Source organism: Zosterops lateralis, assembly GCF_965231275.1.
Source record: "Zosterops lateralis genome assembly, chromosome: 8".
In the NCBI taxonomy this organism is placed as follows: Eukaryota; Metazoa; Chordata; class Aves; order Passeriformes; family Zosteropidae; genus Zosterops; species Zosterops lateralis.
In genome coordinates this window covers 7,296,229-7,322,179 of record NC_139768.1, presented here as the reverse complement: position 1 = coordinate 7,322,179, position 25,951 = coordinate 7,296,229, and the positions used below count along the sequence as shown (strand labels likewise).

At 38.3% G+C, this 25,951-nt stretch overlaps 1 protein-coding gene across 2 annotated transcripts in view; it reads left to right on the top strand.

The window, feature by feature from the left end:
* Window positions 1-25,606, top strand: part of ADK (adenosine kinase) — a 270,375-nt gene extending 244,769 nt beyond the window's left edge. For both annotated transcript variants that reach the window (XM_083866949.1, XM_083866950.1), the window contains exons 10-11: window positions 7,200-7,286; window positions 24,430-25,606. In XM_083866949.1, coding sequence (XP_083723075.1) covers window positions 7,200-7,286; window positions 24,430-24,554 — 212 coding nt within the window. In that variant the 3' untranslated portion in view covers window positions 24,555-25,606. The remainder of the gene's footprint in view (window positions 1-7,199; window positions 7,287-24,429) is intronic.
* Window positions 25,607-25,951: the final 345 nt, after the last annotated feature.

Sequence of the window (25,951 nt, the reverse complement as noted above, 5' to 3'; positions counted from 1 at the left end):
CTGACAACCCATGCTTCTCAGATTATCATGTAGCAGAAAAAAAGCTGTCATGTAACATGGCATTTATTTAAATGATGTGATTTCTGTGTTCACCACTCTGAAACTGAGGTAGAGCTAAGAAAGCTTGCAAGTTTTGACAGGTGTGTTTACCCCACTAGGGCAATATGCTTAATGTATGAAAAATGTGAGGCAGAATAGAGTTTTTGTCCTACTCAAAATCAGATTATTATGTGTTTCTCTCTCTTTTTTGGGTTTTATTTTGTTTTTAGCCAATGCCCTGATAAGCTTTTGAGCAGGAGTTGCATTGACATGATTTATAGGTTGATGATTGTCAGAAGATTCTCCCATAGGACAGTGTTTTGGTGGCCTGGCTGTGCAGTGGTTTAAAATCCATCTGTAGAACACCATGAAGTGGAGCACAAGCACACACGTTTCCTGTTGGTGTGTTGGTCAGTGCAAACATGGTCTGGTTTCTGAGCTGAGAGATGTTTCATGTTTGCACAGTCTCTACAGCCAAGCTTCAGAAGGAGCCAAATGTGTGTCACTGTAACCCAGACACACCTTGTGATGTATTCCTTACACTAGACATGGACATTCCAGCTCTCATAGTCTGTGTGTGTTTACAAGTCTTGCCTACCTATTTACAAACAGAAATAGATTTGTTTGTGTTTCTAATTCCCATACACAGCTCAAAAAATAATGGTGGAGGGGTGTGGCTTGGTTTTTTTACCTGTGAGGATCAAGTAAGATGTACAATCCCAAAGCAATATATGTAGGATTTACAGTGCAGGGAGAGATACTTACATTTGTTAATATCCAAGGCCAGAGGAGGTTTTGTGTCACCCTGTGCTCACTGCTGTGGCTCAGCTCACTGTGGTAGAGCTTGCTCCTCATAGAGACCAGGATAATACAATTTATGGGCTTTGTTTACTGTAACCCATCTCTCCTGTCTTCGGGACTGATCCGAGCTCTTTGTAGTATTTCCAGACAGTCATTGTGTTGTATCTGAAATACTTGATTTTGGTGTCTGTGACTTCACACCCCTGCCTGTCCTGAGTCTTCAGTGTTGTGTGAGCCTGGACAGAAGTCAGAGGAGAGGCCTGAGCTCTGAACACTACCTTATGTCTCCAGCAGCCATGCTGAGCTCCAGCAGAGCATTTCCTGGCAGTTCAGTGGGTGCAGTTTCAGCTGCCTCTGAAATCAGTGCCTGGCGGGCAAATGGCAATATTCTTGTGTGCTTGTGAGGCTTTTTCAACAGAGTTCATTGCCATTCTAAACCTTAAACATTGTGACACATGCCAGAAAAATTCAGCAGCTTGTTCTTTAGGGCAGTTTTTCCATATATATAAATATATATGCACATATATATAATAAAAAATGTTTTATTAGCAACAAACTGAAGCAGAACTAGTATTATCTGTTGACCTCCTGCTTCTCCATCTTTTAAGCAAAGTGTTCTGTTTATTTGTGCTAAAGATTATTTAATATGAGAAATAAAGTAGAGATTTAACTCTTGGCACTGACAGTGATGATATAGAAAACAATGACATTTAAGTGTGCCCCACACCTTTGGTAAAATAAACAAAATACATTTTGCCTATAGAGGATGTCCATGAGCCATTAGTCAATGCTGTTACATTTCTTAAAATTGTTGTAACTATGTACAGAGTTGTGAGTCCAATCTTGTGGTGGTATAAATCAAGAGTTATTTCAAAGGAGTGGTGTTGCATTAACAGGATTGCAGACAGAGTCAGGTGTAGGTTCAGAGGATGCACACTATGTACAGAACTAGTGTTTAATTTTACATTATTGCTAATAGTTGATGTGTATGAGTTGATTCGGATGAACCTTCTTTCCCCTATTAACGCTAATCCTATGAATCACACTTCAGTGAGAGGCCACAAATATGACTCCTGAATCAAAATGCTCTTGACCAGATAATGGTACAATTTGTATGTCTGAGGAGAGCTGTAAGGGGAAGACAAGTCTCATTTACCTCCTGGGATAGAGGAAAATGGCGTGTGCACACTGTCATTTCCCCTACGGGTATCTGAGGGACTATGACCAGAGCCACAGGAGATTCAAAGTCTTTGGCATCATATTCTTTCTCTGTTTCTACTGAAAATGAACCAGCTGTCTCTGAGGGACAGCCCTTTGCATCCTGATCAACACTTTTGCTTAGCAAGCTGCAAAGAGAATTTTAACTCCATTGCTAAAGAGACCCATTAATTGGGGTTTTTATTATGGAAATCAATTAATATTTTTATTACTTGTATCAAACCACAGACATATTAAAACATTATAAATGACAGCTGCTCTGTAACTTGTTTAGGGTCACTTTTTTATTGTAGCAATAAAGGATAAACAACTTCTACATTACTAGTTATAAAGATTTCTCAGTTGCATATAGAATTCATTATAATAAAGCATCATTTGTTGTATACTATTAAAATACTTGATGGAAAGATCCCAAAGCATGTGGCTGACTTGAGTCTTGCTTGTCATGCTGTAACTCCATTGGATGGCACAAAGAGATTCCTTCTTTTTCTGACAAACCCTACATAGCCACAGCCCCAGGCCCACAGTGCACACACCTAGATGGTGGAGGGAGGAGCTGTTGGTGTGCAAAACAAGGCCAGCTTAACACACAGCCAGAAAGTGCCAGGAGTGCCAGAGTGTCCATCCAGAACTGGCATCAGAAAGTCCCAGCCTGAAAATGTGGGATCTCATTCTGTTTGCTTAGAAGTGACAGTGATGTGTTTAAAGCACATCATCACTTTAAGTCTGAAGGATTCCTAGCTGGGGTTCCACCTTGCCTTGTAGCTTTGGACAGTGCTGTGTTGATTGGGTGGGGGAGCTGCAGTGTCTCTTTGATGTACATTATTGTGTGTGATGTCAACTTGTGAAAGACAGCAGCAGCATTATTTTACTGTCAAACAAAACAGGAGAAAGTATTGCTATACTGAGGGTTTTTAAAGATGTATTGATGTGCTGAAGGAGATAAAGAGACTTAGAGCCTGTAGCCTTTTGGGGTTTATCTTCTGGAGACAGGTGAGAGCTAAAAATCATCCTAAGCAACATGGCCTGGTTTCAAATACTTTTCTCATTACTTCTTACCTTACAGCTGCCCAGAGACATTTATAGGTTTTGAGTTCAGGTTTCTATGTTCTGTTAAGTTCTTCCTGTCTCATTTTTTTTCTTTTCTTTTTATCTCTCTCTTTTTTTTTTCTTTTTTTTTTTTTTTTTTTTGGCGCCTGATCTAAAGAAAGTTAGAGAGGGTGGAGGTGAGGAGGAGACGGGACAGAATTCTCTTTCACAGTTGTTGCTTTATTTTACAAGTTAAAGCTCACAAAAGAAACATGAATGTGACTCCATCTTGTAAGCATCTGTACTACCACTACCAACCCATGGATCAAAAGATTATTTGAGGAAATAGCTAGACCTTTTTTGTGTATATTTTAGGTCTACCTTCTTCCTTTCATTTTATTTTAAAACCAAATTAAGGACACTCCAACATGTTGCCCATAAGAGTTCTGTTACAGGTAATTAAATGTAAGTTTACACATTTAATCTACTTTTAAGAGCAAGAGAGACTGGTAAATGACCCAGTTAAGGAAAGTACTCAGCCTAATTGGATGTAATGATTGCTTGCTGGTGTTTATTACTGTACTAAGAGTAGACATGTAGTCTGTGATTCTAATTTGGTTTAGAGACAGACCTGTAGTATTTGCACCTATCATCGGGGTTCGATTGTTTCTGCTAACATTGTGGCACAGGCTTGTGTTCATTTGGGAGCTTAAGAGTATTAGAATGGAAGGAGCACTGGCTTTTCTCAGTTACTCCAGCTCTACAGTTATTATCTCTCCAGACTGTTTTACCTACAATAATATGTTAAGCTGGATATGATAGGATATATATTTTTGACTAGGAAAATAGAGATTTTACATCTTTATATATGTAATGTGAGAGATTAATAATAACTAAATTTACCAATGAGCTATATCCTTCTGACTTACCTATGAATTTACCTTGTCTTTGGCCTATGAAGTCACATTAATGTCTGGGCTGGATTACTTCTATGTCATTTTGAAGGAGTTGAGTTCCTGACAAATGTAAAGTCACTGGAAGTTGAATCAAAGCCCCAAAATTTTAGATTTCATTAATGCTTATTTTCTAAACTTTCCTTAATTGTAGTCAGCTTGTTGTAATTTGCGCTCACAATCCTGAGCTTCCAGGAAATGATATCCAAGTGAAATATGTTGTGTCATAGAAGATATTTGTTACATAAAAATAGAACACTGGATTTCATGCCCAGAGCAGTGGCACTTAGGCTTCAAAACACTTACGTAATTATTCTTTATTTCATAAGCTCTCAGAATGATGAATGAAATCAGAACTGACTTTGAGGAGCAAGGCCACTGACGACCAGTGCACTTAGCCAAGGTGTCTCAATGTTCACTATGATGGATTTGGGAGTTTTATAACATAATGGATCAAAAATGAAGTTAAAGCAACATTAAATTTGCAAAACCAAGGATACTCAGAATGGAGACTTCTGCTTCATCGTGATTCATCTTGTTGTGTTTAGTTGCTACAAAACACAGCTCAGTAAGAGAAATTAGCTCTTTTGGTGCTGTTACACAGACATAGAAATTTAATAGTAACAGTGATTTGATGGCAGCTTTAATTCTAATTTACTTCTTTTATTGTAAAAGAAAGGACAAAAAAACCCCCCAAACCTTGATATTCTTTTGTTGATCTTCCAATATGTATTATTGTCAGCTGTAGTTTAGTTAACTCTACTATGCTAGGAGTTCTCCTAAGGCTAAAAACAGATAATTTGCCGATTTGATGTGTGCAGATAGTAATATTTTATAATTTAGTACGTGCTCCAAAGCCATTCTGGCTCCTTCTTAAACTTCAGTATTTAGCAATATGAAATTATTGCTTGAGAATATATAGGAAGTTGCAGATAGAAGATGTATTACCCAGCTAGACATGGAAAACTGTGACCAGAAAAAAAATTCAAAAAGATTGTACACCAGGAGACTTTCCTATTGTATTTGGGGTTTTAGACTAATTCAGTTAGTTACAATTATATCTACTACAGAAAGAATAGAATAGGAGCTCCTAGTGCAATACTTACCTGCACATACTAGAGGGAGCTGAGGGAGGGAGTCAAGACAGAGGAAAAGAAAGGAAAAAGATGATGATGATAACTTTCATTTGTGCTAGTTTGCTTGAACAGAATCTTGATGCCACTCCCCATTTACAGCTTTCAAAGTACAATGTGCATTATTCACTCTCTGTGCCCAAGCACAGACATTTGTATGCATATGCAATTGTCTGCTGTGCATTTAACATAGAACATCTGTGTGTGCCCATGCACACTTGGGAAGGAGCAGGTTAGTTTATTACAATGTGTCTTCAACAGACTTAGCACATTGTTCATTGTTTTAGTATTATCTAGAGCAAATCAATATACCTTCTTGTGAAATGGATGAATACACTCTGCTTGTCTGGCAGAGTTTAATGTAAGACCTCTCTTTCATGATTTCCAATTCAAATGAATCCTGTTAAAATTACTAAAAAACATTGCTCTTGAAGACTTATCTTAAGAGCACAACACAGCATTGAAGCACGTTTCTAAATAGCTTTCTTAACAGGGTAGAGAGTAGGATGCACTGAGAACTGACTGAAACCTGTTCTTTAATTGGAATATTCATCTTATGTTTTTCATTACCCTTTTTCCTTTGCCTCTCATGGATAGTTGTTGCTAATGCTCCCCTCCCCTCCTGGTGGGCCAGCCAACAGTTCCCTCTGGAGGCAGCATCATTATATCTGCCTGGTTCACTTAGTAGCAGATGGTGAAGAGCAGTAGAGCTGATACACTGCATTTCACAGAAACCAGGATCCTTCTGGTACCTCTGCAGCATACACAGACTTGCCTGATTTGAGACTGTGAATTCTTTATATGCCTTCCAAACTAGGTTTCCTTGTTTGCTACTGTGTATGTCAGTGTAGGAGTGATTTTTATGATCTGCTCTGTTGCTGGACAGTGAAGACTCCAGGTTTCAGCTACTGGAAGCTCTGTTTTCCATTTTATTTCTATTTTTACCAAAAATTAAAAGAAAACAGCTCTGATGGTTTTTTCTTTTCACTGGTTGACAGGCTTTTCTTCCCCCTCCCCTTTTTGTAATTCCTGCTGTCTGCCAAAGGACAATCTGTTTGCTCTGAGACAGTTTAATGCATACTGACTACCAGAGGCAGAACTTCCATTGGCTCTGTTACAGGGGTAATTTACACTTTAACAAGGTATTGTGACAAGGTGGTAATTATATTTTTATCACGTCATTATGACATTACCACCTGGAAAGCCATAGCTGATTAATTAGTGGCATATATTAAATTTATAACCCTGGAACTCTAAAGTTATCATACCTAAGTGGTGTAATTATGCTGAACTGTGGTGTGGCAGTGAGTTGGAGGTGAAGATGCTGAGTATCCACCTATTGCAATACATTTAATGAGTGCCAGTAGAGGGCAGGGAGCTGAAGGAAATAGTTGGGGTTTTTGAAATAAATACTAAAGAAAAGAGCTAAATCATTGAAATCTTGAAACCAAATCTAGTCAGATGGCAAGGCTTCTTACTTATATGGATTTTTTTAGAGGTATAATTTGGAAGCACGTTGATTTACACTTGGTTTTGGTTTTTATTTCACAGTTTTATTTCAGTTAATTCACATCTATTTTGGTTTTAACAATGCAGCAGTTTCTGTTGATCTTTTGGAGGCTTGTACTGGCCATTCTGGAGGCTATCTCACCTTCCTGCAACTAGTAGAAAGCATTGTTTTTGGCAGGATGGATTTTTCTCAGTCTTATCCATATGCCCACGTGTTTTACGTTGTTCCTTCTGATTTACTTTTTTTCTTTTATTCTTTTCCTTAGTATTAGGATCTAGAGAAAATAAATGAGGCTGGGAGTAAATAATGAAAATGCCCACAACTTATGGTTTGTTTGAATGTGTTTCCATATCCTTATGAAGTAAATACAGACAGAATTATAAACTCAATCTATTTTTACCCAAATTATCATGCTAAAGGTCATCATTTTGAGTTGTTTTGGTTTTCCCTGTTCGTTGTGTATTTCAAAATAAGATTCCCAAGTAACTCATGTTTTATTCTTCCCTTTCTCTACAGAAAATGAAGTGACTACTTTCCCTGTGTTGGTGAGTGATCAGAGTGAAATTGTGGATACCAATGGAGCTGGAGATGCATTTGTTGGAGGTATTTCTTACTTCTTTCTGTTGTTTGGAGATTATCTTATTATTCTCTCTATATATAATCTACTGTTTTTCATTCAGCTGTCCTTCACAACGAGCTTCATTCTTTTACAGCTTTTCTCTGCATCCTGAAGTTATATGATTTAATTAAGTTCTAACTTCCAAAGGGAAAGTGTGTTTCTATTACTTCAAAAATAATATGCCATTATGCTGTACTCTGGTCGTTTTCATGAGATTAATTGTATCTGTCAGACTGTTGCATAAACAAGCTGCATCAAGTACTATATAGTGTACAGAAATCCCTCCTGGCTTAAATGTTAACACATTGTTGTTCTTTAAAACAGGTTGTAGTGAATATTAAACAGTATGTTAATAAGTGAGCATAATGTCTCTGATCATGTAAATTTTGGTAGAACATCTGCTTCCAATACAATTATTTGAACATCAGAAAAGAACGCAAAGGGTTAATTTGTTAAAACAAACCCCGAAAATATCTGGCATTGCTTAATATCCATTTGCAAACTTACTATTTTTTTTGGCCCAAGCTCTAAGGAAAAAAGAGGATGTTATGTCTATGCCTGTGTAAAAAAATTATTCAATATAAGCCAAAACTCAATCTAATCCAAGATTTCTGTCATTCATTGTAACCTTCATCCATGTAGTTCTGTGATGCACTATTGCATCCTGAAGGCTCTAATATCCAGTCTGTAGTAGCTGTAAGGAGCTCCATTAGTCACTAATTTACTGGAAATACAAAAGAGACTTTATAAATAGAATTGCAGGGCTCAGTCTTGTAGCTCTGAAGGGGATAACAAGCAGTGTGTTACCAAATTAAAGCTTCAGAATTGTGTCCAAATTAAAGCTTCAAGAAAATATTCAACATAAGCTTAATCTTAAGCATGTGAGTAATTCCATCCTTACTTAATACAGCATTTAAACCAAAGATAAATGTTCAGTATATACTTAAATCTGTCTGAGAACAGGAATGTTTTTACTCATTACTTCAGTGCTTTCATGAATCAAAAAGGACAGAAATAGAGGGAAACATAGGTTGTATTATTCATACACCTTTTAGGGCATGCTTGTCACTCTCTATTGTTCCTAAATCACAAACAAGACTAAATTTGAACCAGTAGGTAACAGTGAGTATAACATAAATGAGATCATCTTCAAGTGCTTGTTCTTGTATACATTTGCTCTGTGTATCAGCTGTGCCAGGAAGCTGCTGTTCTTGTGAGAGGGAAAAAAAGAGAGAATAGGTCTTGCCTATTTTGTTCTCATGTGTCTGCCATGTTTATCTCAGGTTATATTTATTTTCCGTTCTTCAGTTTTAGGCCTCTTGAAATCAGGACTTTTGTTTTAATAATCCTAATTTTCTTCTTTCCTAGGTTAGCTGCAAGAAGGATATTGCAACTAAATAGTCAGGGCTTTAAGAACTGTTTTATAATATAAAAGATCAAATTTAAAAATAGATCTCTCAAAAGCCTTCCTCTTTAAATTACATCTTTTTCCCTGGTACTGCCATAGCTGCTGGTTTTCTATAGGAGGGCTAAAACATTAACTTTAATCAGAATATCCTGAATGGAAAGGCTGATATAAACCAGATCAGTCTCTATTCCAAACTACTGCCTTCCACCAGCAGTGGAAGTTGGGGCACATCCTGTCAGGCTGGTCTTGGATCAGTTGTGAGATTCCTTTCTCAAAGGGGGAAGATGATGTGTACAATGTTAATCTGTGGAAGAGAGTGATGAAGAGACATATTCTAAAAGATTATTTCTCCCTTATCCTTTTAAGTGTTAAGATGCAGCAAACTTCTGTTTATTGGGGATAACCTTAGCAGAAGTCCTATATCACTGCTTATGGATGCATATTATCTTCAGTTGCCACACAAATGGCACTGAGGCATCAGATGCTTTTAAATTGGGGCACAAGTGCAGTGCAGTCCAGTGCATTGTACAGTTCTCCCTCACTATCAGGGAAGGGACCACAGCTGTTTTCTCCTCTGTAATGGGAGTCAGCTCAGCCATGGCAAATCTATCTGAGCTGTCCGTGCAGTTGGACAGTTACCTGAGTGTCAGTCTGTGAGCTCAGCCCCTTGTTGCACCAACCATGTTTCTCTCTCCTGTGACTCCAAGCAACATGAGCTGCAGAATATCCATAGTTCTTCCACTGGCTTCTGGGATATCTCAGGTCTCCTCTGTCACTCCATAAATAATAAATTCATCATTTATTCTCCTTAGAGAATAGATTTTCCTGAGTTTAGTCCAGATGGGAGAGTTGGAGCTCATAACAGCCTAGATACACAGCTGATTCTAGTCTTATGTGTACTGTGGTCTTCAAGGAGTCATTTAATTTTCCTTCCCATATGTAGGAAATAGGATACTGGACTGGATGGGCTTTGATTTGGTCTGTGTTTCATTTGGGGGAAATGTCTGTATTTTATCTGTGTCACACTTTTCACATGTTTTCAAAATGTGTATTTGGAACAGGAGAAGTTCTTGAATGTGTCCTTAGTAGCAAGCCCTGTGCAGTGGTGTAGGTAATTCTGCTCAACATACACATCTTCTTGCATTGGGTCAAGCACTGAGCCAGCTGTATTGTTACTGTCCTGACAGAATTTTTACAACAGAAAAGTTATATTCTCTTCAGTGCTTTTCTGCTTCTTTCTTTGATTAAGGTTTTTTATCAATTGTTACTACCTAGGCAACAGGTAATGTTTTGATTTTAGTGTCCTTGTAGTAAAATGTTTCAAAATTAATCCCTTAACTAAAAAATTCACTCAGTTTACAATATCCCCTCCTGGAAACGTAGTTCCTTTATTCAAACAGCAAACAACAAGACTCCCATGGCAAAGTTTCCTGTACTTCTCTGGAGCCAGTATATTAACATGACTGAACAGTGTTTTTTTCTGGAGCAGGTGTCTTGGCTGAGAGGGGAATGTGGGATATAATAGGAACTAACCTCATCAAACAAGATTTATTTTGCTTTAGGAGGTCAAGTTTGTTAGACTCTATCATATTTTGAAAGGTCTTTCACAGTGGCACTCTCTTCCAGAGGTATAACTCACAAATTGTAGGGAAATTCCTTCTCAATAATTATGCCAACTTGGCAAATCACCCCTCATATGTTTCTCCATGTAAAAGTTGAAAAAAAGAAAACTGTGGGGTTTTTTTTACTAGAACCAGTTTAACTACTGAAGCTCTTGAGACCGTAAAGTCAAGAAAAAGTTTAAAGACACAAAGTTTCTGGGCACTCGTAACTCTGTGAGTTGATTCATGAGTTCAGCATTTCTGAACATGAAGCTGCCAGCCTCCAAGGAGAACTAGCTCACCCCAACAGCTAGCAGCAAGAAATAAACCACATTCTTCAGTTGAAATGTGGTTTTATTAAGTTGGCACCAGGAATATTTCTGAATTTCTTGATTCTTACTGCAGGCATCAAGTCATCTGCCACTCAGGCTGGTGCAGTGCATGAATAAGAGACTGGGTTTTAAAATTGCTGCAGGTATCTTTATGCTAAAAACACTTCTCTAAACAACACTACCACAGTTCTGCTTTTATTGCTTACCAGCAACACTGCTACCTTTTCCAAGTTCAAGCAGTAATGGTTTACTCTGTAGCATCTCAGCACCTCTTGTGGTTTTCAGGAGTACCACAGATATTTGGTTATAAATCCCTGAAATACCCATAAATTAAAGTTGCAATTCCACCTCCTGATGCTTATGACATTGGCAAATCACTTGAGCTTTGCTGACATGGCTTATGTCACAAGAGAGTCTTCTAAATGGAATTACAGCCTTAGTTTGTAGAGTTTGGGGAGCATTCTGTTGCTCATTAAATTAACATTTATTTATTACTAGGCAGCCCCAGTTTGAACCATTGCAGTAATGATAATCAAAGCCTACTTAATGGCAATAAATAGACTGAAATACAGACAGTTTTACCATCATATGCTTTCCTTTATGCCATCCTGCTCTCTTTAGCCAGAATAGGCCTGCCTTCTGTTTGAACTCCCCTTTGTCATTGCCACCGTAACTAATGAAAACAATACACATCTGTTCTCATAGTTGCTGCCATTGTTCCCTGCAAAATCTCTCCCCTAGACTCTGTCTAGTCACTGGAACTGAGTACAGAGTTCATAACAAATGAATAGAAGAAGGTGTAAAATCGATGTTTCTTCAGGTTCCATCAATATAAATATATTGACTTAATAATCTGCTATGATTTAGTCATATACTACATGAAAAGTACCAGAGTATGAAATGGAACCACAAATCATTCTCAAGCAGCATGATAAGGCAGTGACAGAATGATCACAGCCAGTGTGTATTACTTATCACCATGCTATAAAGATGTTATACCATTCTCAAGGAAAAGAAATCCCAAGGTAGAAGGAGCTCTTCATTAAGCATTGTACAGTGCCAGATAGCAATTTGCCTCTGTCAGTATCAAAGGGGAGGTCAATGGCTCAAACCACCTGTCAATTTAAAAATGGCATTGGCAGCTTTCATGTGCTGAGGAATCTCATAAAGCTGCTAGCTACAGTTTGAAAGCTACAGTCACGATTTTTTGGTGCACGTTCTTACAGAATAAGCAGTTCTCTCTCTTTCTCTTCCCTGTGAAGCCCAGCATGAGCCTTATGAGATGGCCAACTCCTGTCTCAGCTATCAGACAACTACTCTGATAGAGATAGGGAGAGCAGCAAAAGAGGAGTCATCCTCTTTTATGTGTCCTTGTGTGAGTGGCCTCATGGCATCCTTATCTCCTCTTTAGGAACCACAGGGCTTACTGAAGATACTTGAGAATCTTTCTGATTCTATTTGAGCCAAACTGTGTCAGTAAAGCCACTTCCTCATCTTTAATAGAGAGGTTAATTCCAAGCATTATTTTTCCATCTTAATCTAAATGTCTGTACAAATTAGATAAAGATCTTGGGCTTGTAGGAGTTTGCCTAAAGGTTCTCACATTGTTCAAATTTTAGCCTCTGTTCATGAGGTAAATGCAAGTGATTTTGAATAGAGTGACATTCAGCTTTGATTTCAGAACTAAGTAATATTTTATATACTTCTACATTATTCAAATATTGAAATACTATCTTTCGTGTGAAATATTCTTTGAATATATTATGCATGTACATATACGTGTGTGTACATGGGTATCTATAAAACCACAGTACAAGAAGTAAAAATAAGTGTTTACAAAGAATACATAGTGCACAAAATAATTTGTCATCATTACTCCTCTACTATTAAGTGCTTGATTCAGAAACTCTTGGAAAAAAGGTTTGTTTCTGTTTTCTGAACACACTAGGATAGCTTTAAAATACCTTGGCTGAAGCTGGTGGATTTCAGCAAGTATAATATTGATAAAAATTGAAACATAATTGAAGCCAGTATCATAATTCCTATGCTGTTTTTCTGTAGCATCCATAATTTATGGAAGGAATCCAGTGATTTTTAAAATTAAAAAATCATCTTGATGGGATTTGACATCATCTGAGTTGACCCTGCCTTAAGCCAGGGGCTGGAGCAAGTGAACCAAAAGAGGCCCCTTCACACCTAAATTGTGTTATGGCCCTATGAATTATAATCCTATAGGTATTAAGTTTCCAGGTGCCAGTTCCTACTCCTCTGGAAATCCAGACTCAGACATCTTCAGAGGGCAATGTTGGTGGCTCCAGAGTAGGAGCTGACCAAATTAAAAAAATCAAGCTCAAAGAGTGGGAATTCCATCTTCTTGCAATAAATCTGTTCTAGGGCAAAGAGGGGCTGTACTCATGACTCTGCCTAACAAGTCCCTTATGTATTTCTTGTGCAAGCATTGTGCGGATAGAGGCATGTGCACATGTGAGAAATGAAATAAGCTCTTATGAATAGTTCCTATATGGCTATTCCAGGAGTGCTAAACATGCAAAAAGATCTTGATAATGCCTTCAGCAGAGGCAGATTTGAATGGTTTTTCAGAACACTAAATTATGGGTAAGCTTGTGACTATATTAAAAAGAAAGTTACTTAATGCATTTCTAGGGCTCTTGAAGACTGGAGAAGAATTCATTTACACTAAAAATGAACTTTTCTCTTCTTTTTTGTGTTTTCCTCTCTGTATAAACCTGTGCTGTAAGGGTTGCTCTCCCTCCAGTATTCACTGCCCATAGAACATTCTAGATTTGTTGAAGTAGGAGTGCAAGGAGCTGGGAACTTTTCTTTACTGAACAGCAGGAGTATATCAGAAGCTACTTCATCCACTTATAGCCATCTTTAATTTTTATAATGTTTTTATACTTGCTTAAGATACCTTGGGAAGTTTTCATCATTTTTTAATCACATTTGATAGAGAGAAATACAGTGGATAAAATGTCACTGCTGTGAAACACTCCCTTCTGATAACACCGGAGCTCTGAGATGCAGAGCTACTTGCCAGCTGGGAGCAAGGGATATTTTTTTGGTGATATCAATTAAATATATATGTGCATGTAACTTGTAATGGCTGAATTTTGCTACAAAATTTATCTTCACCAGCAAAGAGAGAGGGGGTACTACTTTAAATAAGCAGCACTCTCTTTGTTTTCATTTGTACGACACTGGTGGCTAATTGCCTCTGAGCATTCCTGTTGTTCCTGAGATCATGGAGGATGAGATAGGAAGCTTTGAAATAAAAATACTTACTTTGTGTCATCAGCGCTTTGACTGACAGCCCATTTTGCCTGTCTTTATTACTCTTGGTTTATAAACAGCATACAGGAGTATAATAGCTGAGCTGCAGAGAGGGCATCAATCTTTGCCTGCTGGGGGATAACCTGTCAACATGTCCATGACTTACCACCCCTGTGTTCTGATGGCATTTGGAACCCTGTCAGATAAACATCCCACATAAACCCAGACTATTAGATGACCACGTTATCTTTGTAACTGACCTTCTACAAACTAGAAAATGACCAGATTATATGCTACTAGTTGATTTTTTTCTCAGTCTCAGCTAGAGGCACATCATTTTCCTGATCAATAGTGTAGTCAGTTGCTGGTAATTTCAACATTAGTATTGACTCATTTTCAAAATTTGCCACAGTTTGAATTGCAGCTACTTAAACTAAACCATAAAAGTAGATCTCACTCAGGAAAAAACATGGAATATTTCTGTTTTCTTTTTAATTCCCTACTTCTTTGTTTACCAGTTTCCATTCAAAATTATTTCTATGGAAAGAATACCCTCTTCTGTGCTGACATCATATGTAAACCTGTTTGCATGTGTTGTCCAAGTATAATTGTGATTATACTGTTTTCGTTGTTTTAATTGCTATCCTTCACTTGGTCTCCAACTGTTCCTCCTAATTTCATTACGTATGTATTCTTATAATACAGTAATGTAAATATAATCATTCACATTTTCACCTGTTCCATTTAAAGGCAATCCAGAAAAAGACATAGTAGAATAAAAGTAAGGCAAAACACAGAATACTTGCTGTCATTTCTTAAATAGCATGTAGAAGAGAAAGATCCACTTAAAAGGATCAGTGTATGGAATTAAAAAACCCTCAGAAGTTTCTAATTAGACTGAAGCAGGACCTGATTCCTTAGCCTCTGTCTCTCTTCCTGTCAGTGACACTTTAAGGGAGTCTCAGTACACAGCAAGAGGATTAATATTTTGCAAAATTGGCTTTTAAAAGGCCTAATTTACCTCACCATAAATTCAGTGACATTCTGGACAGGTTTTGTGAAAAATAAACGTCAAATTGGTTGTGTACACTTTAAAAAAAAAAAAAACCTACTGTGTTAAAAATAGATTTTCAAAACCAATTAGAAAGTTCCAATTTTTGCTGTAATAGCTGTGGGACAATTACAAATTGACTTAACGCCTCAAAGCAAATCATCACCGTTTAAAATACTTTGTCATGCCTACTATGCCTACCCTCATAACATTTCATTTTATGTTAATGTGTCATGTGTTAGAAAATCATGTAATGATAAAGAAAATGTTCATGTGGAAGGTTAGAAATTACTTTAATGAGTTACTATTACCTTGCTTGCAGACTGTTGGCAATATTTTTGTGTTATTTTAATGTATTCTGAGTAGAGACAGAGGCACTCGTCAGATTGGATCATCAAGAACATTCCCCTGGGAATCAGGGCAGGATATAGTCCCCTAAGAAATGATGTGTCAGATTAAGCTGATGCTATATTCGCAGGAGATAAAACACCACACAATGAAATACAAAAACACACTGGAATATATTGTCTGTTTGACATCTAACATGCCTCAGTGGGTGCTAAGGACATGGACACAGTGACCATAAGGACACTTCTCAGGCAGTGGTGTTCACAAGCTGGATCTTCTCTCACTTACAGCTCCTCTGTTATATAACAACATGGTAGATCATCCCAGAATTTGTTCACTTCCCTCACACTGCAATGGGCTCATACTTGAAGTGGGAAGATGGCAAGATTGCAGTAAAAAGGAATTAAAAGTAAAAACGTGGTTGCAGTTAAAAGCAGTGGTCATAGCAGTGCTTGTTGGTTGATTTGACACTGATCTCTGACCCAGTGGAAGGGGATGTTGCTGTTATTGGTGATCAGTAAAATTTTGCTATCAATCCAGAACTGTAACAGATATTTGAAAAGACGAAAGATATTAAGTGTGGCTGTATTAAAGTAGGAGCGTTATGAATATAATGCTGGGGTAGGCTATTTCAGCCCACAAAAGTCAGGAAATTCACAGGCTGCCTAGCTCCCCATATTCCCACTGCACTGGGTGTTGCTTTTCGATTCTCTTTACATACTGCTGGCTTGGCTGTGTGCAAGCACACCTGCAAATAAAACTCTCCTGAGGGATGGTTGTTCTGCAAATGCAACTTCAAATCTCCTAAATTTCGTGTATGTGAATCTTGACTATGAAGTTACATTCGTGCAACCTTTTTTGCTCTTGAATATATGTTAAAAACTAAGAGAATAGGACATATTATTCCATTTTATTATCCTTAGAACTTCATTATATCTATAGTAAATTAGTGCAGTTCCTCTTGTTGCAAGCTGTAGGTGTAGTAATTGGCACCATTTAGTGTCAATACAACAGATCTGGTTTGAGGCTCAGAAACTTTCCACAGGTACTAATAAAAGAAAGCTTATTTCACTCTTCTGTCTCAAAAATTACCAAGAAAAACTCTAGATTTTGAAGAACACTTCTAGGAAATGCTTTTAGGAAAAAACAAAGAGAAATATCAGCTTGGAAAGTATTTTTTTCAAATAGACAAAGTACTTCCAATGAAAATACCTGTTTCTGGTTTGGCACATGAGTGCCTTGGATACTCCTTATAAGCTTGGAGGGGTTTTTTTTAATCAAATGTTTCCCCTGGAGGCTGCTGGAGACAAGCCTAAGGCAATCAGATTCTGATCCTAAAGGAAATTTCCCAAAGCTCATCATGTGGACTTAAAAATGAAAAATAGGACCAAGCCATGAAAAGTTACAACGTTGTTATCATTTTTCTCTATCACATCTTTCTTGGAGCATATTATAGACTGAAATGGTTCTTTTCTTGGACAGTAACGTGCAATGGGGAATTTAATAGAAATTATATGCAACAGGTTATAAATGGAGTCCACTGAGGATGATTAATGTGGAAGCATATCAGAGTGTAAAATACTTCTTATATTTATAACAAAATATAACAAAGCTCCAGCTTTGAGCTGTTCCCTCAGAAGGTGGACAGTATGCAGTCAAGGCACAGGGCAGTAATAGAAAAACTCACATCAATGTGAGTAGACTTTACCTCAGGGTCTGTTTTCTCAATCCATGGCACAGCCTCCAGGGGCAAACAACCACAGAGCTGCACACACCGTTCCTACCTGAATGAAAGCATCAAAGAAAGGAGACTGCTGATTTTCCTTAGAGGGAGCCTCTGCTGGGCCTGAGCACATACAGGCCCTGGGAACTATGATGACACCTTGTTCTTTGAGCTGCAGTGAGCTGGCCCAGTAGAGCCCAACAGTGGCAATCATGTGCAATGCAGTGAAATTATTCAGCCTTGAGTAACTGATGCCTAATGGAATAACAGGGATGTAATAAAATCTTTTTTGTGTCACATTTCTGCAGAAACCTTTCATTAACATTTTCCACGTGTAATGCTTTAAAGCTTTAGAGACTGCATTCTTTTTTTTTTTGTTTTGTGTATTCAACACCTCCTCTCCATTCCAGGAAGAGGCTGCTAAACTGAAAACACTCCCTTCACTTATTCATAGTTGTCTAGTAAATGCAAAGTTGTATTATTTGCATGTGTCCATAAATGATAGTATAACCTCAGGCTGAGGAAGATGTACACCCATCTGAGTGATCCTTACAGAAATTCAATGCACTGAGAATGTATCCATAAATAAGAAGAAAACAAGAGGGATAGGCACAGTGATACCAATGTCACTGCATTTCTTAAACCATGCTTGGCTTAGTTTTCACACTGCTGATTATAAAGTAAGAAATTTCTTGTACACGGGCAGTGAAATGCTTTTAGCACGTGAGCATTTTATAAATAAAGTAGATATAGACTTCTGAAACATTTTAGTCGTGATCTCATGGTTTTGTCATTCTCTGGAAGTAAAAATATTGACATTTACCAAGCTGTTTGTTCCAGCTTTCTGGTCTCCTGCAGTTTATTTATATAACAACCTTATCGATGAGCCTCTTACTCAGCTCTCTAGGTTTAACTGAGTTGAGTCAATTTGCTACCACAGCTTCAGGTCGCTGTTACAGAACAAGCAAGACATCCTAATAAAGCTGTAAGCGTGTTTACTCAAACATGGTATTGATTTTACTTGGAGAGGGAGAAGCTAGTGCTTAGCATGGTGTCAGGGAGGATGAATTTAACTGCAGTTTTTCATTGTCATCTGTCATGGTTGTGAAACACTAAGTGAAGCCACAAGAGGATAATTAGAAGTGCCAGAAATTTAGCCCCTAAAATCAGTTAACCACTTGAGATTTTTGTAGTTTAATTAGTTTTTATTAAAACTTTCCTCCAGTGGTATAGTCAGGAAGGATTTTCTAATGTTCTTTGCAGTGAGAGATTTCAAGGTTGCCACTTGTTAGATATACATCTTAAATGACCATTTTTACGGAAGGGTGGATAACCTTTTTTCTTTCAACTGTAATTAGCCTGGCACTAGAGTTCTGTCTAAGCACAGAGCCATTTCATTTTAAAAGAGAGAAAAAGAGAAGTGTTTCTATGCATATACATTTGCAGTTAATAACATATATATGCATGTATGGAATCATTTTTACAGTAAATTTTCAGAAAGTGCTAAAAGTGCTTGAAGGTTGAAAGAAATATAGAGTGTTTGAAGATGCTTACATTTAATTTGTCTTATATACTGTAAGTCTGATGTGTCAGACCACAGTGCCAAAAGACATGAAAACAGAAGCCAAATCCCACCCTTAATCAAAAACGTTTCCATTTAGAATAGCCAACATTTGGTTTGATAGCAATGGGCAGGGCCTCTGGCTTACCACAGTTCTTGGCTGTAATATCCACCATCTGCCACAAAATTAAAAAAGGAGAAACCTCAGCATGTTGACGTACGGTCGTGCAGTGACTATATCGCTGAATCGACTGATGCCAACATCTTTTACAAAATCTGGGGTGGCTGGTTGGCTCTTGGCAGCAGCACTGTCAGCCACCTGATTACTACTGACCAGGCTCGTGCTTCAACATTACCCAGCTCCAACATTGCTAAAAGACCTCAGAAAAAGCCCCAGTCATATCAGCTGCAAGTCTTTACATTGACTGGGTGATGTTTCTTGAAAACTGCATCTTCCCACACTCCTGGCCTGGAAATCTAGCAGAATCACCTAAAAATAGATGAGCGTCCCAGCAACTGTGGTAAATTCTGTATATGAACAAGAGTGTGAAAAGGTGCCTGCAACTGTCCCCATGGTGAAATAACACCATTTTTTAAAAGTGCAGTTCACAAATTAGGCTGTAGGAATTTTAAATATAAAAAAGAGGAGTCAGCTAAGCTGGTCATGATCCTTTTTGTGCTGGGACAATTTTTTTGGTGAATGGCCTGTCTAGCATAGGTTAGATGCTTCAGGGTTCATCTGGAAGCAGAATTGTCTGGGAACATCACATAGCAAAAAGGTTTTGAGGGGCTCTGACTCAGGGTCAGCTTGTAGTTGTTTATAATTGATGCATTTGATAATTGGATTTTTTTCAGCTTTTCTCTCTTGCATTAAAAAACAAATACTAATTTTGCCATGGGCATTTTATAAAGGTTGGAAGTGTGAGAGAAACTGCAGAAAGACGAGTAGTGGGGGAGCTGGGTGTTGGGGGCTATAAATGGATTTTCAGCCAGCATTAGTAATTAACAGTCATTAAAATTAATTGTCAAGTGTACAATTTGAAATGAAACATTTGGCTTCAATATGAGCTGTTTTTAAGTGTTGTTAAACCATGGCTGTAGCAGACCAGAGCTGTTTTAGATCTCTACTATTGGACTCCCACATTCCTGCCCAACTGCACTAGTGCTAAGTGTTCATTCAGAATTACCACTAATAATCTGGAAATAAAACTTTCAGAGAAATCACTGATTTCAGTGAAATTGCCTCTGAAATATCTGTTTTGCTAGAAAATCAACTTGGCTCTCCGTGAATGATTTTTAAGTGCTACTCAACTCTAAGGAGTAACAACGTGAAGAAGACACCTTTTGTGTCAGTCAGTGGACTGTCCTGCTGTGTCTTTTCAAACTTGTACTGACATCCCCAAAGAGATTTGAGCTGGTCTCAGTGAGGGCCTTGGTTTGGGTCTGGCTGTGAGGCTCAAGCACCACTTGTGGCACTTGGCTTACAGGACTTTCCATTGGGTGGGGAGCACAAAAAGGAACAAAGCAACTTCACTTTTCCATCCCTCATTCTGTCTGCAGACCTAACAATTACAAACATTGTGTTTGAGAATATGTAGTAAGGAAGCTGGAGATAATAAAGATTAACTCTCAATTATTTCAGGCACACTTTTCAGAGCAAAGTGATTCCAGAGTTGCTTTTTTTCTACTGAGCAAAAAAGAAATAATTAAGAGCCAAAAATAGCTATTGGTGTTTTATAATCACTTCTATCATCTGAAAATGCAAATACATTTTGTACCACTCTAAGGTTTAAAGCAACTTCTGAAGCAAAGTTTGCTTTTTTCTAGGAAAGATAAGTGGGATGAATTGGACCCAGTTCCAAAGAAGTTCTCACCATTAGTAGGTGCAAGGTGGTTACTTGGGTATCCATGCTTGTGAAGGACAAAAGGAATCCCAGTCTACTCTGAAAGCTTACCAAGATGGCTCCTTACATCCAGGTGGCTTGCTAGACATCCTGCAGCTGCCTTTTTCCTTCCTCCATTAACAGTTAGCATGTTATGGGATAACAGGGCGGGAGGCAGACAGGAAAGCCTCCAGTTTGGCTCTTGCCTTTGTGTTCTAGTGTGATGAGAGTGATGCACAATGCTCGCAACACCATCCAAGCCTCAGCAGTGCAGAAGTGCTACTGCAGAACAGCTGCAGTAACAACATGGTAAACAATACTGCCTGAAGTTGTTTTGGTAAAATACTTGAAGTGAAGCTGTCTAGTGTAGCCAAAATTTACTGCTGCTTTCTGCACTCCATTCCAGTGATAGCCAGGGACCAGTTCAGACCACACAGAGATGAAGTAGATGCTGAGCTACTTTAGTATGTGCTGGGATGATCTAGGTCTGTGATACAGGATCAGAATTCAGTCCTGCCCTTTTGGTCTCTGAAGTTGTAGGAGGAGTATGAAGTAAGTCTGAAGCCATGTTCACTTATCTTCTTGCATTTCCAATCATGGCACCTTAAGAGGTTACAGCCTTCAACTGCTTCTCATCTTCCCTCCCCTGCCCTGCTCGCTGGTCGGGCTGCTTGAGTGCTCACTAACCCACTTCATCTTCAGTCGGCTGGGTTAGCAAAGATCCCCTGCTCCACAGCTACTGTTTAAACTGATCTGCTCGTTTTGACAGGGGATCAGGTTATAGCAGCAGCAAAGCAGCATGGTGAAAAACAGATGGGGGAGTAACTTCTTCAGCTGGAACTCAGATCTGAATCCATGCCTTGAGAGTATGACTCATGGGGTTTGCATCACCGTGCCTTATACACTGGGGGAGGCAAACTCTGAATTACATTCTGACCATGTTGCTTTTTACTGCATTAACTAAAAAGAACATTCTGCAGCTAAGGCAGCCAACCTGATAGAGCTCTTTGCTTCTCTGCTCAAACAACACTGCTTTCTGGTGTTCCCTCGGGGTCTGCTTTGCCAACTGCCTAGTCTTCCTATGTGATGTAGTTCTGTTTGTGATATGTGTGTTTGTATTGTCATTCCATGCGATATTGTGTCAGATACTGCTATTTCCATTTCATCTATGAAACACATACCTTTTAAAAGAAACTCAGCAGACAAGAGAATGGTTTGAGGGCAAACTCCCCACTGCAGTTTCTACATATCTCATATATGACAGCTGTACTCAATGTCATTTCTGCAACACTCTTAAATCACAGAGATCTCTCATTTCTATCCCCAATTAGAACAAAATGTTTTTTCACCTGACTCTGCTTTCACTTAGATCAGAATAAATAAGAAGTAGCTTCACTGAAGACAAAAGACTCATACTAACTTGAAACTACAGTGAGCCTGGGAGGTGATGACAGTGTCAGTCTAGTTGGTGTTGAAAAGTAGTTCATGTTTTATGGTCCTTTGCTCTGTGGATTTTTTCTCATCTTCATGTATGTTTGATGCCTTGATCATAAATGTAGAGGATAGTTGTTCTTTCTTGTATAAACCTCTCTCTGAATTCATGCTCTGCACAAAACCTAGCCCCATGTTTGCCTTTGGAGACCTGCCCAGTGCATCTTCATACTTACTGAGTCAGAAACGGACTGTCTTAACAGCCTCATTTTACATATGGTTACAACTTGCTCTCAAGTTTTAACCACCCAGAAGCACACTGGCAAGCTCCTGCCTCCCAGGCAGTTTAAATTTAATGATTGACACCCTCCACATATCCAAGAAAGTTTCTCCTAAGAATGCATGTTAATTTAATGGAGAGCAGACCATTTTCATCTCGTTATTCAGAAACGATCTGATTTCTGCCAGGCATGCTGTTTGAATTTCTCAACTGTTACCCAACTATTGCAGCTGGACCATCCTGCCACAGCTGTGTTGTCTGTCATCCCTGACTGCCATCAGTGATAGCACTCACAGTACAATTTCTTCCTGTTTCAGATTCTTATCTTTGTATACTGATAACTCCTGCCGTCTTCACTTGTGCTTATGGACTTAGCTTTTGTTGGTGAAGAGTCATTTTTTCCGAGCTAGTGTCAGTCAATATCTGTGACATTCCAGCCAATATGTAGTTCTCTAGAAAAGTATTGATGCCAGAAATATATGAGTTTTCTCCTTTTTTAACTAATCTGTCTACTCTTTATGGCCTCCCTATTCTAAGGAAAAGTGCTTGATTTATAGATTTTGTAGTTTCAAACTCTTCTTCAATTTGATGCAGTTTAGAAAAAACTGTATATCAATTAGGCTTCTTTTCATTATCAGTCATGACCAAGAAGCCAAGATAGATATTGGTAATTCAAGAAATTGTGTCTTGCTCACCAGTATCATCCTTCATTAATCTAACCTTATTTTTCTTATTTTATCTGATATTTAATCTCCAAAGATCAGACATCATTGCATTGGATTAAATATTTTTATTATCTTCTAAAATTATGCTGTGGTGTACCACAAAAGGAACTATTTAGAAACAGAGCACAGGTTAAATGACAGCATCACAATACAGTGTGGATAGTTCCCAATAGTAACCCAGATGAACAGAGAACGTGAATATGGAAGCAAACTAGCAAAACATATCAGCTTTGAATCAGAATTTGTAATATGTCAGAAGTTGGTAGTTACGAGTTTTACACAGTACTTAGCAGAGACATGGTTTCAAGACTACATTTGTACTGTCAAGGCCCAAAGCCTGAGCATGACAGAAACTTGAAATGGTGGATGAAATCTTTAAAAAGAACATCTTTCAGCTTGCTAGAATTCTGATTTTCTTGGGCAAGTCTCACTTTCCTTCTGTGATTGGATGAGAAAGAGAGATACATCTGAAACATATTAAAAACAGGATAAAAGTGAATAAAATATTACCTCTAGAATGACAGAGCGGAGTTTTAAATTATAAGATACTAAGTTTACTTCTCACATCTCAAAAACCTCTTCCAAATTTAAAATACATATTTCACCTCTGCCATAAGTTCTGTCATGCTTTTGATCACAATAGCTTCAGCCAAGACAAAATGCTTCAGAAATGAGGGACTAAATCCATAACATTTCTGGTGCTGCTTGCACTAAACTTCTCCAAGTATCTTTTTGGGATTGCCTACCTCTGATCATTTAGGAGATGCTCAGGTTTTCAAAGCACTCAGCTCTTGGTGATTCCTGGGTTTCCAGGCTGTGGCAGCTGAAGCTGTGAACTGTGTGCCCTGGTTCTGAGAGGTGCTCAGTTCTCTGCACAGTTTGCTCTTCAGGGGGGTATCTGCCCATGCTCAGGGGGACCCACTGTTGCTGAAGTTGTAGCTTAAATGTCCCATTTTCAAATGCAACTGATGTCATCCAACTTTCCTCATCAGGTAAAAATTTTTCACTTTTTTTTTTGCACTGTGAGCACCTGTAACTCTGAATATAATGTTTCTCTATGACATGCCTTTCTCTTTTTTGGAGAAAAGCTTGCACACAGTTGTGTTGGGGCTGTAGCTGTAGCCAGTAAGAACAGAAGGAACTCTCTTCAGCAGGGAAAACTGCTTCTTTGTTTTTAAAATGTTCTTTTTGAGGAATCAGGGGTTATCTCTATAAAGAAGAGAGCAGGAATTCTGTTAAAATAATTTTGAGAGCACTAATAATGATCAGTCTTGATAATCTTTAATTTATTGGAAGCTACCAAATGGAGACTTCACAAAGGAACAGCAGCAGCACCACTCCAGCCCTGCAGGTCACTCAGGCGTGATTCTCAATTTAAACTGGCCAGGCTGCAGGGGTACACACAGACAGGCCAGTATTTCAGTGCCTGTAACAAACTGATATACTCAAAAAACTAATCTGGCTGTTTTCTTCCTTCTCTTTCTCTCCCCCAGGCTTTCTGTCCCAGCTCGTCTATGACCGGCCGGTGACCGAGTGCATCCGGGCTGGGCATTACGCCGCCAGCGTGATCATCAAGCGTTCAGGTTGCACCTTCCCAGAGAAGCCTGACTTCCACTGATAGTGGTGAATTGGAGGGATCAAGAGTAACTTCTGTGTTGCCATGGGATTGCTGCCTAAATTTTTCCTCCTTCCCTTTCCTTACCTTTCCAGTACCTGCATCAACGCTTCTGTACTTCTGTTCATTGTATTCTAAACAAAATATGTATTTCTATAGTGTTTTCCATTTCATACATCTACCACGTCTCAGTAGTCTTAACTTTTGGGAACAGTGCTAAGTGAAGCTTAATATCTCATCCATCAGGAAAAAGTTCTATTTACACAGTTTCCAAGGAAGTCCCGTTTAAATGACACTGCTGATTAACACCATTAAAATACTTCTGTTGAATTATCTAGTTTGTATCCAGCTGTGGCCAAATCTTATTCAACTTACATGAAATCAACAGACCTGACTATATTCATAACTTAACCTTATAAACAGGGAGTTGTTCTATCTATCTAAGTAGAGTCAGACCTGTGTAAAGAGTGGTGTAAATGTCCCTGGAGTTTCCATACATATTGGAATGTACAAGATCTGGTCATCAGATAGTCCAGCTTCCATGAAAGTACATCACTGTTTTGTCAGTAATTTAAAGACCTGCTCCACAGTTGTGATACTTTGTATTCAGCCATCTTGCACTGATGGCAGTAGCTTTGGGTCTGGCCACTCTTATCTGTCAGTACATCTCTAGGTCTATAGGTACAGTCACTTTTATCTGTCAGGTGAGTTAGCAGATAGGTACTTTCAGTGATTTCAGGGCAGATGCATGACTTGGTGATAAAAATAAACATACAGATAGGTCCTATCTCCTCCATGCGTGCTTTCTAGAGGCTGCATTAAGGTACACATAATGAAAATGAGGTACAGAAATATTTATGCAGGATATATTGACAGGATATGCCAAATGGAATCTCTGAAACGCACATTTTTAAACTTTTAATTTACTTTAGATAATTAAGCAATATGGTGGATTTTGTTTGTATTTACAGTATTCAAAAAGGTGATCTGACACTGCATTCATTACTTTGCTATGTAATTTGATACTGATAAAATAAAAAATTGTCATACAGTAACTCCTGGTTTTGTTGTGATTTATGTCTGTATTTCTTCTGTGTATCCTACTGAAATGGGAACAAGACATGGGTGCTTAACTCACAGTACATGCTAAATCTCAATGTTTTATACATGACTTTCTGTGTCCAGGTGGGTGTTCAAGGGTGAACTAAGTAGTAAGGAAGAGAAGGAACATCAAATTGGTGTTTGTACCACACAAGAAATGAAAAATTAAAGGCTAGGGTTCACCAAAGAATGTTAAGTTTGATGCAGGGTTCACACTTTACTGCCCAGGATGGAACAAAGGACACACAGAGATTGAATGTTGTTATTGCAGTTTGTGTATTGGAAAGAGCATGGGGAGC